Source organism: Barbatula barbatula (assembly GCF_947034865.1).
Source record: "Barbatula barbatula genome assembly, chromosome: 16".
Classification (NCBI taxonomy): domain Eukaryota; kingdom Metazoa; phylum Chordata; class Actinopteri; order Cypriniformes; family Nemacheilidae; genus Barbatula; species Barbatula barbatula.
The window spans coordinates 3,525,093-3,536,357 of record NC_136779.1 but is presented as its reverse complement, the minus strand read 5'-3'; the positions used below and the strand labels follow the sequence as shown (position 1 = coordinate 3,536,357).

Here is an 11,265-nt window from a genome sequence, read left to right as displayed (position 1 = left end):
TCTAATGACGATATCTTGTCATTTTTATATCTGGGAGTTTGCCAAATGACCTAGTGAGCCTCAGCCCTATTTAAGAAGCATTAGACTACATTTTGTTTTATCTTGCTTTTCCGAGGTGGTGTCAAAACAAGAAATATGACTAAATCAAGAAAAGGCGCCTTGGCAGCATTTTTTTACTTTAACAAGAACAAAAGTAAACATGCTGTCTTTGTCTAGCACCTTGTTATTAACTAGTCCTAGTGTCAGGTTACTTTTCATTCTAAATTGCACAAAAAATTGCATCTAAATGACATTAGGGTGAATAAATGATGACAGAATTTCTAATGCCATTATTTGCAAGACAGTAGATTTTAGCACAAGAAGTGATGGGTCGCGGGATCAGCACAGGACCTTGAGCCGGGGAGGTATATTGTGCCAGATGTCGGAGCACTATTGGCTCATGTTACTGTTAGTTAATGCAAAATGAACTAAAAGGAATGAAAATAACCGGTTTTGTAAGGTAATGCATCCATTCATGTTAACGAATGCGATCGGGTTGAAATGTGTAATCGAAGCTTTATCTCTTCAAGGAAGTGAATTTGATACACGCCAGGTATATGTATTAAACTTAAAGAAACACAACAGTTTATCTGTATTTTAGAGAGATCAGTTCCAGTAATGGTCCTCCTACATTAAAACGACAGACTCCGTTCCAACCATCTTCTGAAATTCAGCATCACTTCAGAGAGAATCTCTCTTGAGTTTGCTCTGCAGCAGCATCTATATCCTCAGAAAAGTCCATTCCACAGGCAATAGTTTGACTTGCTCACTGGTAAAGTAATTGTTCATATGCAGGACATAAAAACAAAGGAAAATTAAAATTTACAGGTCAGTTTGAGGAGCGGTTTGACACGATGAGGTTTCTGATCTCATTGTGTGTTCCTCTTCTGCTGCTGGTTAACGGTGAGACTTTTACAATACATGTCATGTTAAAACGTGAAAGACATTAAATGTGAAATCCCCAAATGCTTTTATTAACATGCAATGCTTGGATTTTATGTTTAACAGGTGAAATAATCAACGGACAGACATCAGGTAAGCTAATCTTTCTTTTGGTTTCTGATAAAAGAAACAAATTGCTCATTTCATTAATATTGGACTGCAAAAGTTACCTGTGTTATTCTTTTTTGTTATCTTTCTCAAAAAGAAAACGCATAAATCCTTTTGTTTTGACATTAATGTCAACGAACTGCAAAGGAGAACAATTCCCTCTCTTTTCTCAAATGGATGAAGACATTTTACTGCCATTTATCAGAAACATTTTTTTGTCAAACTGAATGTATCTATTATACATATAAAAGATCTTAATGTCTGTTTGCATTTGACAGTTATTTTATTTGAGTGCAAAGGCTTTTGAGTAAAACTTGAGTGAGGTTAGACTAATTCCATTTACACTTTTTTAGCATACTGCAAAACAAAAGTTGACAAAACTTTAAATAATAAGGCACAAGCAGATTTACGAGTTTTCTCAACAAATGGGGTCTGAGGTCGACCCAACTCAAAATATTTTGTTAATAAAAACAAATTTACCTAGTTAACAACAGAACCAAATATTTTTTGTGGCCAAACATAAATAGGGAATAGAGTGATTATTTAAAAATAAACTAATGTATTTGTCTTTTACTACAATTGCACATGTTTTCTGCCTCAAACAACCCAAACTTGGATCAAGTCCCTGTGTAACACTTTGTGTCGAGTGCATTCATACCAGTTTTGCAGTTGCGTTCTGTATATGCAAACAATTATTTGACTCCTTTAACTAAAACAGCTATACTCAAGTTACTTATTTCTCTTTCTAGGGAGGACACTTTGCGAGTTGGATTTATTTTACAGTGTTGTGTAAATGAGTGTTAATGTAACGGTTCAAATTATTCACGGTTCGCTTTGTGTCACGGTTATAGGGTCACGGTTTCGGTTTGATTTGATGTTCAGAGAAATGGGGGACTACTGACAAATAAAAAATCAAGCTACAAGTAACGGCACCAATAAAACAACTGAAAATTAAATAAGATACTGTACATATACCTTTTAAGGTATAGAAATGGATTAAAGCAATCAAATTAAACAAAACAGATTGCATATGTATAAATTGAATAAAGATGAATCATAATTGAAGATACAGAAGCTATTGAGTCACAAGCTGTGAGTTCCTTGACTTTTAACAGACAGCAGGAATGTGCTACTGTCGCTTTAAGAGGAACGCAATGTTCCAGTATACAGATACTGTACACATGCTTCGTTTTTCCATTTACTTAAGACATAATTTACAATGTGTTTTAAGATACTCGACAAGAGGGACATGTTGACCTATTTCTTGTGTGAATTTGTCCGTTTAAGCGCAATACTTCAAGACAACTCAATGTTTGCCCCATGTTGTCTGAGACTTTCCTTGTGCTCGCTTTGGATCTTCCGAAGAAGTTTTCTTGTGCATAATCTTTCACTTAAATGTTTAAACTGACAAAAGGCTTGAATGAGTTTAGTTTAAACAGCAACATGTGCTGTTCATGTCTAACCTGCACTAACCTGACGAAAGCATGAATGACGGGTCATGTTACAGCATAGCTCACTCCTATTGATAGTTGTCCAGGTTATTTGATTTGTTGTAGGCATTAAATGTGTATCCATCGACAAACATACATGAACTGAACTTTCTGTCAGTATCTTTTACGCATTGTTCCTTTTAATGAACCATATTATAAATGCGTCGTCAGATTTATGATGAACCGGGCCCAAGCGCAGGCCGAACCTTTGGTGGAGAACCGCTCGGCCAAATTTTAAACCGAAAACCGTTACACCCCTAGTGTTAATAATGTTTTTATCTTTTTGTTGTTCTTCGCTTACAGTAGCACCTACAACTTCCAGCTCTGATCCATGCTATAATTACACGATCATCGATGACATCTGGAGAAATGTTCGCCAGAACCAGTACTATGGAAAGAACGACAATCTTGTGGACTGGAACGGCTGGTACCGCTTCTATCTAAATGGCACGAGTGCTCAAATGTCTGAGTGGTGTGTGACTTACGTAGGATGTGGAGGTGACACTGCACTGTTTCTCTCTGGTTCTCATCCCAAACTTGAGGACGGAGTGGTGACCCGAGCGGTCTCTGGAAATTATCAGTGGAACTACTACAGCCAGTGCGGCAACCAACAACTGAGCCCCATTCGAGTTAAAGCTTGTCCTGGACATTATTACGTCTATAAACTGGTCAAACCAGACATGTCAGTTACCAGACCTTCATACTGTGCAGGTATCTTTGATCTTCTCAGACCTTTAAGAACACGATTTTTCATTTTGTGTTAAATGTGGAACATTATACAGTATCGCTAACAACCCTTTTCTCAATCACAGTTACTTTTAACAAAACCGTCAGTGATCCTTGTTACAACTATGAATCTCTGGATCGTCCCTGGAGAGCCTCAAATGAAAGTGGACTTTACATTTGTGATGAATCCTTCTCTTGGAATGGCTGGCACCGGCTTTTCTACAACGGGCTGAAGATCAGAATGCCAGAAAGCTGTATTAATTATGGCAGCTGTAACACATATTACAGTCTGTGGCTCAATGGTCCTCACCCTCACATTGAGGATGGAGTGGTGACCCGGGAGGTCTGTTCGTCCAGTTGGACGGGCTGCTGTAATATGAAGTCCACACCGATCAGAGTCAAAGCTTGTCCAGGCGATTATTATGTCTATGAATTTGTGAAGCCATCATATGGGTGTTCAGGATACTGCACAGGTATTGTTTTAAATTGACTTTGCCAAGTCTTCTGAATATTATGCGAGTAATTTTCATAACATGTTTACATTTTATTCTTTTAGATGTTGGCACTACATCCAGTGTGACTTCCACCACAACTCCAGCTGTTTTTACCGGATCTTACATGACTACATGTCAGTTGCCATTAAAATTTCTCCAAAATGTTAGTTCACTTATGGTTTGGGTTTAAAGCACCAATCCGAACATTTTAGCCTATCTGATTTAGGGAACGCAGGTATCTCATGACCTGGGCCATGTACTGTACATACAGTAAAATAATGATAATACTTCTCTGAAAATGACAGTACATTTATATTTTTAGGGGCTATTTATACTGCATGGTGGACTTACGCCACATAGTTTTCTTGTGGTAAGGACAGAGATTGGAGATTTATTGTGTGACGGTTTAAGTAAAAACTGACACAAGTCATGTTAAAGGATCTTTACTGCCATAAGAGTGCTTATAATATCTGTACACTTATTGTTGAACTTGGAAACTACAATGTGCAGTTTGGGGGCAAGTGTGAGGGCTTCAGGGCAATTGAAAAGCGGTTCTTGTTGATTTCTTCATTGTTCTGTTTTGGTCATACAGCTGCCATTGATACAGACTATGACCCGTGTTATAAGTACAACATTTTGGATGATGACTACAGAAGTGTGCACAGTTTCACCAACCAGTATAGTCATGATGACACGCGTGTGAAATGGGACGGCTGGTATCGACTACTTATCAATGGATCAAACGCTCAGATGCCTGAATGGTGCTTCTCTTACATGTCATGTGGAGGCTTCAGTTCTCTGTGGCTCGGTGGCCCTCATCCTAAAATAGACGATGGCATTGTTACTCGTGAAGTCTACGGCTCCATTGACAATCGGTGCAGATTCTACACTTCCAATCCAATCCAAGTCAAAGCTTGTCCTGGAAATTATAACGTATACAAACTCATACGGCCAAAGTTATCAGTCATAGCGCCTGCATATTGTACAGGTAAAACTTTAACCTTTCAGCTATTTTTTAACTCTGGAGAGCTCCTGTTTCTTTGTTTATGTTTCCAATGTAATTACATTTAACATTTATTATTTTATTTATCAATGGCTTCATAATGTTATGTTTTTGATGAGCAATTGTATAATTTATGGATGCTCAGATTGGTGGGAGCCCTTTGGAAGAAAGGCTTCTGTCAGTGTGCTGGTCTGAGAAAGCTCAAATACCACCTCAAGTATATTTTTACAATGATAATATGCAAAACTGTAAATTTTCAATTAAACATATCGTTCTGTAAACTGTCTTCTCCGATAGACTCTAATTCCACAGCTCTTTTGACTCTTTTCTTTATCATAGTTGCTTTAACCACAATCAGCAATGATCCTTGTTACGTGTATGAATCTCTCGACCGTCCCTGGAGAGCCTCAAATGAAAGTGGATTGTACATTGGTGATAGACAGTTTTCATGGACTGGCTGGTATCGGCTTTTCTACAATGGGATGAATATCAGAATGCCAGAGAGCTGTGTTAGTCCGGGCACCTGTAACACATATAACAGTCTGTGGCTCAATGGTCCTCACCCTCAAAAAGAGGATGGAGTGGTGACCCGGGAGATCTGTGCGAGGAGTCAGTGGGGTGGCTGCTGTGACCTTACATTCCAACCCATCAGAGTCCAAGCCTGCCCTGGTGATTATTACGTCTATGAATTTGTGAAGCCACAGTCATATACAGATTCAGGGTACTGCACAGGTAAAACATGTATTTTTCATTATTTTAATAATGTCTTATAATTGTTCTCACATAATGCCTTAGAAATGAATCACTTATATATTCTTTTTTAGATATCAACACACTGTCTCAACTTATTTATTCTACAAGTCCAGCTCTGGTTTCTGAATCCAGCCTCACGTTGTGTAGGTTGTCATATATGGTCAAATAATGTGCTCTTTTTGCTTACTGTTTATAGTTTTGTGCTTGAAGGAGTCACATCTTTTCTTTTTGTCTCACCAGCTGCCATCAGCTCCGATCCATGCAGTGACTACAATATTCTTGAGCAGCATTGGAGAAGCACAATGAATCACTGGAATTGGAATGGAAATGATGACACACGTGTTAAATGGGACGGCTGGTATCGACTTTTTATCAACGGATCAAGCGCTCAGATGCCTGAGTGGTGCTTCTCTTACATGACATGTGGAGGTTTCAGTTCTCTGTGGCTTGGTGGTACTCATCCTAAAATTCAAGATGGCATTGTTACCCGTCAAGTTTACGGGACTCAGTATAACCAGTGCAGTTACTACAAATCAAACCCGATCCAAGTCAAAGCTTGTCCTGGAAATTATTATGTCTACAAACTGACAAGGCCAAAACTGTCAATTCCACAACCTGTATATTGTGCAGGTACAATCATTCTTATAACATATTACATTCTGTGAACTTTTTAACAAGATCAATCAACTTCCTCTATAAAAAACCAGACAAAATAACTAATTCCAAATTTATACAAGATTAAAACATATAAAGCCTTTATTTGGCAACCCAGACAGATTTTTTTTTATTGTCCAGCACCTAAAATTTTATTTATAAATCAACATCTAATGCTTTTTTCAAATTTACATTGTAGTTCCTTTTAGCTTTCCAACTATTGACCCCTGCTACAACTACACCAGTTTGGATGAGCCCTGGAGAAGCATCGACTCTTCATATAACTCCTATTCTAGATGTGATATGAATATGACAGGATGGTACAGGCTTTTCTACAATGGAGAGAAAGCTCAGATGGCGGAGTCATGTGTTCACAGTGGCATGTGTGGCTCTTATTACCCACTGTCGCTCAATGGTTCTCACCCACAGCTGGAAGATGGAGTGGTCACCAAACAAGTCTGTATGTCCGCATGGTATGAATGCTGTGCTTACAAATCTCATCCCATACAAGTCAAAGCTTGTCCTGGAAATTACTATGTTTATCAGTTTGTCAACTCACTGTTCTGTGGAACTTACTGTTCAGGTAAACACTATGATTCCTTTTATACACTTGAGTCAATTATATTTTAGGTTTGAAATGATTGACAATAATCGTATTCAATACAATTCTGATATCAGATCATACCAGCTTTAATACCTCATCACCATCTACCGTGACATACCCTGGTAAAGTATTATACTGTTTCCCTTTTCAGTACATCTTTTTTTTAAGATTTAAATCCAGTTGTTGTCAAATTTGTGTTATTTTACCAGTCAAAATATTCTTGAAGTTGTTCAGTAATCTTTTGTGCAGAAGATCTGTTCTGACTAGGGGTTGTCATTTGTAAATAAAAAGTGTGTGCTTGGAAAGCGGTCTTTAAAAAACTTTTAGGTAGATCTTCTAAAAATTCAAGTAGAATTTTTTTAAGAAACTATGCATTACATGACAAACAATCAATATAAATGACTACAAAACATCATCCATTCTCTCCGCTGGCAGGCGAATGACTGATGATATGAATGACTTCTGTTGCACTGTGGCTACAAATATTGTTATGATGTTAACCAATTTATGTTTTTCACTTTATATTTAGTTGATCCGTGCCCTGATCTCAACTGTACTGAGAATGAGTGGTGTGGAGAATATAATGGTGTTTATGGCTGTTTCTGTAATCAGACCCAACCCGCATCTAACCCTGACACTTTTGGTATGACTTGTTCCATTAAACGCACTTCGACAAATAATGGCATTATTATTATTATTATTATTATTATTAATAAATAATGCTGTGTTATGTGTTTCTTCTTCAGATGCCTATGAGACATGCGAAAGCAGTTCTGGGTTCATGTCTCTGTCTCGCTGTCAGCTCTTTGAAGCTGGTTTTTCTGCTGATGTCTTACATCTGAATGACCCCAGCTGTAGAGGAACAATCCGGAATGAAAGAGTAGAGTTCAGATTTGACAACAATGCCAGCATCTGTGGTACAGGTCTTGTGGTAAGACTGTCGTTAGCATCACATTATATGGGATTGTACATTAAAATAATAATATACATTTTTAGTTTACTTCCAAAATGAATAGATGAGCATATATTATTAATAATGAAAATGTATAGAGTTTTAAATGGATTGTGCAGGCTCAATTTCAAAAGACTGTGACATCCACATAAATCTCACGAAAAATACCAAAATATTTGTTTTCTTTCGTGCTTGTTTGAATTTCAGGAAGCTAATGTTTTTTCCTATATTCACTGGAAATGATTTAATTGGCTAAAAATAGTCTTTTTTCACATCTAAAACAATTTGTATGGTTGTGCTCCACAGGCCAATGGCACACACATCATCTATGAGAACTTTATCTTCGGGCAGCAGGGATCAGCTGGAGGTGTCATCAGCAGAAAGAAATTTCTGAAGCTTCGTTTCAACTGTATTTATCACCAAACCCAGTCAGTCTCCATGGACATCAACCCTCTGGAGAGGTGGGACTAAATTTAGTCTTATTTTATTGAATTTGTATTAGAAAGATTTTTCACATATATTTATTTTTGAACATGTCAACAGCGTTGTGCACAGAAACATTGAAGGTCTGGGGACGTATCGGGTCAGGATGCTTTCATATCAGGATGCTCAATTCTCAAAGCCGTTCACTGGTAGTGTGAATGTTGAGGTGGACCAGAAGATGTTTGTGGAAGTGCGTATTGATGGAGTTGACGGTCATCGGTTTGCTTCAGTGATTGACACGTGTTGGGCTACACCTGTGAATGATCCTCAGTCCTCTCTCCGCTGGGATCTCATCGTTGAAGAGTAAGACAATGCTTTGTGTCTGTCTTCTGCTTTTCAGATTCAAAAGTTCAAAATATATTTTTCTCTTATATAACTTAGTCTACCACACTGTTTGGGACCTATAGCTGAATCACTGTTGTTTTGTGCTTGTTTTATTTTATTACATCGATATTTATCTTACATGATTTTCTCAGGTGTCCCAATCCAAATGATAACACAGTGGAGCTTCTTCAGAACGGCGTCTCCACATCCAGTCGTTTCTCCTTCAGGATGTTCATCTTCACTGCAAACTCCACTAGGGTTTACCTGCACTGCAAAATTCACCTTTGTCTCCAGACCAACAATACCTGCTCATCCGTGAGTTCACAAAACCTCTCATACTTAACAAAATCTTTGTTTTTGTCTGAATTTTCCATATTGCTCAAATCTATTTTAATCTTTAGCAATGTCAGCCTGGACAGCATCTGAGAGTCGGCAGATCTCTGGACTTTCACGACACTGCCTCCATATCTATGGGTCCACTGGTCTGGTCTGAAGAAAACTCAGGTAAACATTAGATTTACATTCATGCAGACACGGCAGACTTTTCACCCAAAGCTGCAAAAGCAACGCTCTTTATACTAAAGAAACACCTTATTCATAGTTTACGTTATGTGAAACTTCATGCTCACTTCTCTCATTATTACTCTGTTACAGTTTTAAAGGCATATATATTTCTGTTTTACACATTCATCATGAACAATGTTGTGTTTTCTGTTCACAGATTTTTTGACTTCAGAAAATGTGAATGTGTCCAGGGCCGCAGGTCTGTGTGGCTCCTTGATGTTTTTGTTTGTTTTGGTCTTGAGTGCTTACATCATCTTCTGATAGATTTACACAAACTATGACTTCTCATTTTAAAAGATGTGTATACATAAATTTTTGTTATTCGTATGTTGTCTTGATTGACAAAAAATAACTGGCTTTAAACTTAAATATGAAATATTAATATGTGATGGGACCTTTATTTAATGGTATTAAGCTTTACAGTGAGTTCTGGTTTTTAGCATCGGGATATAAGATTACATTTTAATGGTATTTATAACTTTCAACTACTTACTATATTAAGTCAATGTAAAATTAAAGATAATCCTGATATTAATTGTTGTACTGTCATCTTTTTTGTACAATTCGTGGGTGAAGGGAAATATATAATACTGCCCTCTTGGAATGAAATAAACAGAATTACAGTGTTTGGCAATACTATCTTAGCAACGTATGGCAATCTTTTGGGTCCAAATGTACAGGTTACATTCCCCCTTTGTCTTTTCGTGAACGTGTAGTGGGAGAAATAACGGAAATACAGGAGTTTGGTACCTTTGTTACCAATTTGTACATTTAAGATACTAATATGCAATCTGTAGGTGCAAAGGTGTACTCTACAGTGACAGCTTGGATATATTTAATACATTTGTCTCATTTTATCATAGTAGTATTAGTAGTCGATTAGCGATTCAGAAAAAGCAAGTCCACAGCTGCCATCACTTTGAAAGTCAAGTAAATACTCATGACTGCTTACTGTATGTTTTGAGGTCTGTACAAGAAACTGAACATTAATACGTAATCCACTCGACCTGATTTTGCCAAGTGGTTGATGTCCTCAAGGCAACATATTTAGTTGACAATGGTCTAGTGGTCATGGTCAACATAATGTTTCCCTATGGACATCAACCACTTGGCAAATCAGGATAGCCTAGGTAATCAGTGCTCTTTAAAGTTGCCTTTCTGACGCACATGGAAGAAATTGGACACCTCAGATTCGGAGCCATGTTTACATTATCCAGAGGGATTTACATTGCATTCAAGGTATAGAGTTTATCATTTACACTGTTTTTTTGCATTACACAATATGATATGATAAAGCTTACTGTGAGACCTTAAACAAGATGTGGAGACAAAAACTTGGAACAAGCCATAGGTACAAATGGCAAAATACATTTTAAACATTTTTTTAAATTACTTGTTAGTGTAGTGGAAAAAATGTATACCCTTCCGGTCCATCCTGTTCATCTCACCCATTAACAGTAAACCAAGTTTGTTGCGTGTTTTTCAGGTTTTAATACAGTTTGCTTACCAGCAGGAGAATGTGGAAGAGTTGGCTGTGTCCTTCAATCACACAGACAGCATAGAACACCAGCTATAAGCCATGTCCCCAAAACTCTGTCTCTCTCTATCTGTTTGTAACATCTTTCGCCTTAAGAGACTCGGGCTGGTGAGACCTTGACCTTGAACATACAATCTGGGCCACGATACATGTATGGGTATGGGCACGTTCTTGACTTTTTTATTTCAATATTTCCTTGTTATTTTCTCAGTCTGTGCAGGTGAGAGAAAACATACTAACCTTCTGTTCACAAGCCTCATCAAAGAGGTTCACCCGACATTATCTATCAAACTCCTAACCCACATAGACAGAACCCTCCAAAGAAACACAGGGCTAAGAGCGATTCTGTCAGTCAGTTTAAAACCAATATTGCAGCATGACCCTGGTGAAAAACTTCTCTCTACACACTCTACAGGCTACACATTCTGTCAATCTATCAACCTCTTTTTTATCCCATTGTCCGTTCCCACATTTCCCAGACTGGTTAGTCTTGTACTGCCGAAGGGTTAGAAGTAATATTTTTTTAATAAAAGAAACAAAAAAGGCGGTTTCTTCTGCATTCAAATAACGCAGTGTAAATCTTTTGAGAGCT

At 37.6% G+C, this 11,265-nt stretch overlaps 1 protein-coding gene across 1 annotated transcript; it reads left to right on the top strand.

The window, feature by feature from the left end:
* Window positions 1–617: 617 nt before the first annotated feature.
* Window positions 618–9,777, top strand: LOC306905344 (uncharacterized protein). Its single transcript, XM_079475895.1, has 18 exons — window positions 618–942; window positions 1,048–1,074; window positions 2,883–3,290; window positions 3,392–3,778; window positions 3,862–3,933; window positions 4,392–4,787; window positions 5,142–5,534; window positions 5,627–5,698; window positions 5,796–6,185; window positions 6,409–6,792; window positions 6,888–6,935; window positions 7,343–7,456; window positions 7,560–7,744; window positions 8,072–8,226; window positions 8,309–8,551; window positions 8,725–8,887; window positions 8,974–9,076; window positions 9,294–9,777. Exons 1-18 carry the CDS (start codon window positions 894–896, stop codon window positions 9,395–9,397), a joined length of 3,693 nt encoding a protein of 1,230 aa, XP_079332021.1. The 5' UTR covers window positions 618–893; the 3' UTR covers window positions 9,398–9,777.
* The last annotated feature ends 1,488 nt before the right edge of the window (window positions 9,778–11,265 follow it).

Bases quoted from the DNA above. Each gene is read 5' to 3' on its own strand.
- LOC306905344 (XM_079475895.1), top strand. From the start codon at position 894: ATGAGGTTTCTGATCTCATTGTGTGTTCCTCTTCTGCTGCTGGTTAAC. The intron at 5,535-5,626 runs GTAAAACATGTA...ATTCTTTTTTAG, and splicing joins AGATTCAGGGTACTGCACAG to ATATCAACACACTGTCTCAA. The intron at 8,227-8,308 runs GTGGGACTAAAT...ACATGTCAACAG, and splicing joins GACATCAACCCTCTGGAGAG to CGTTGTGCACAGAAACATTG.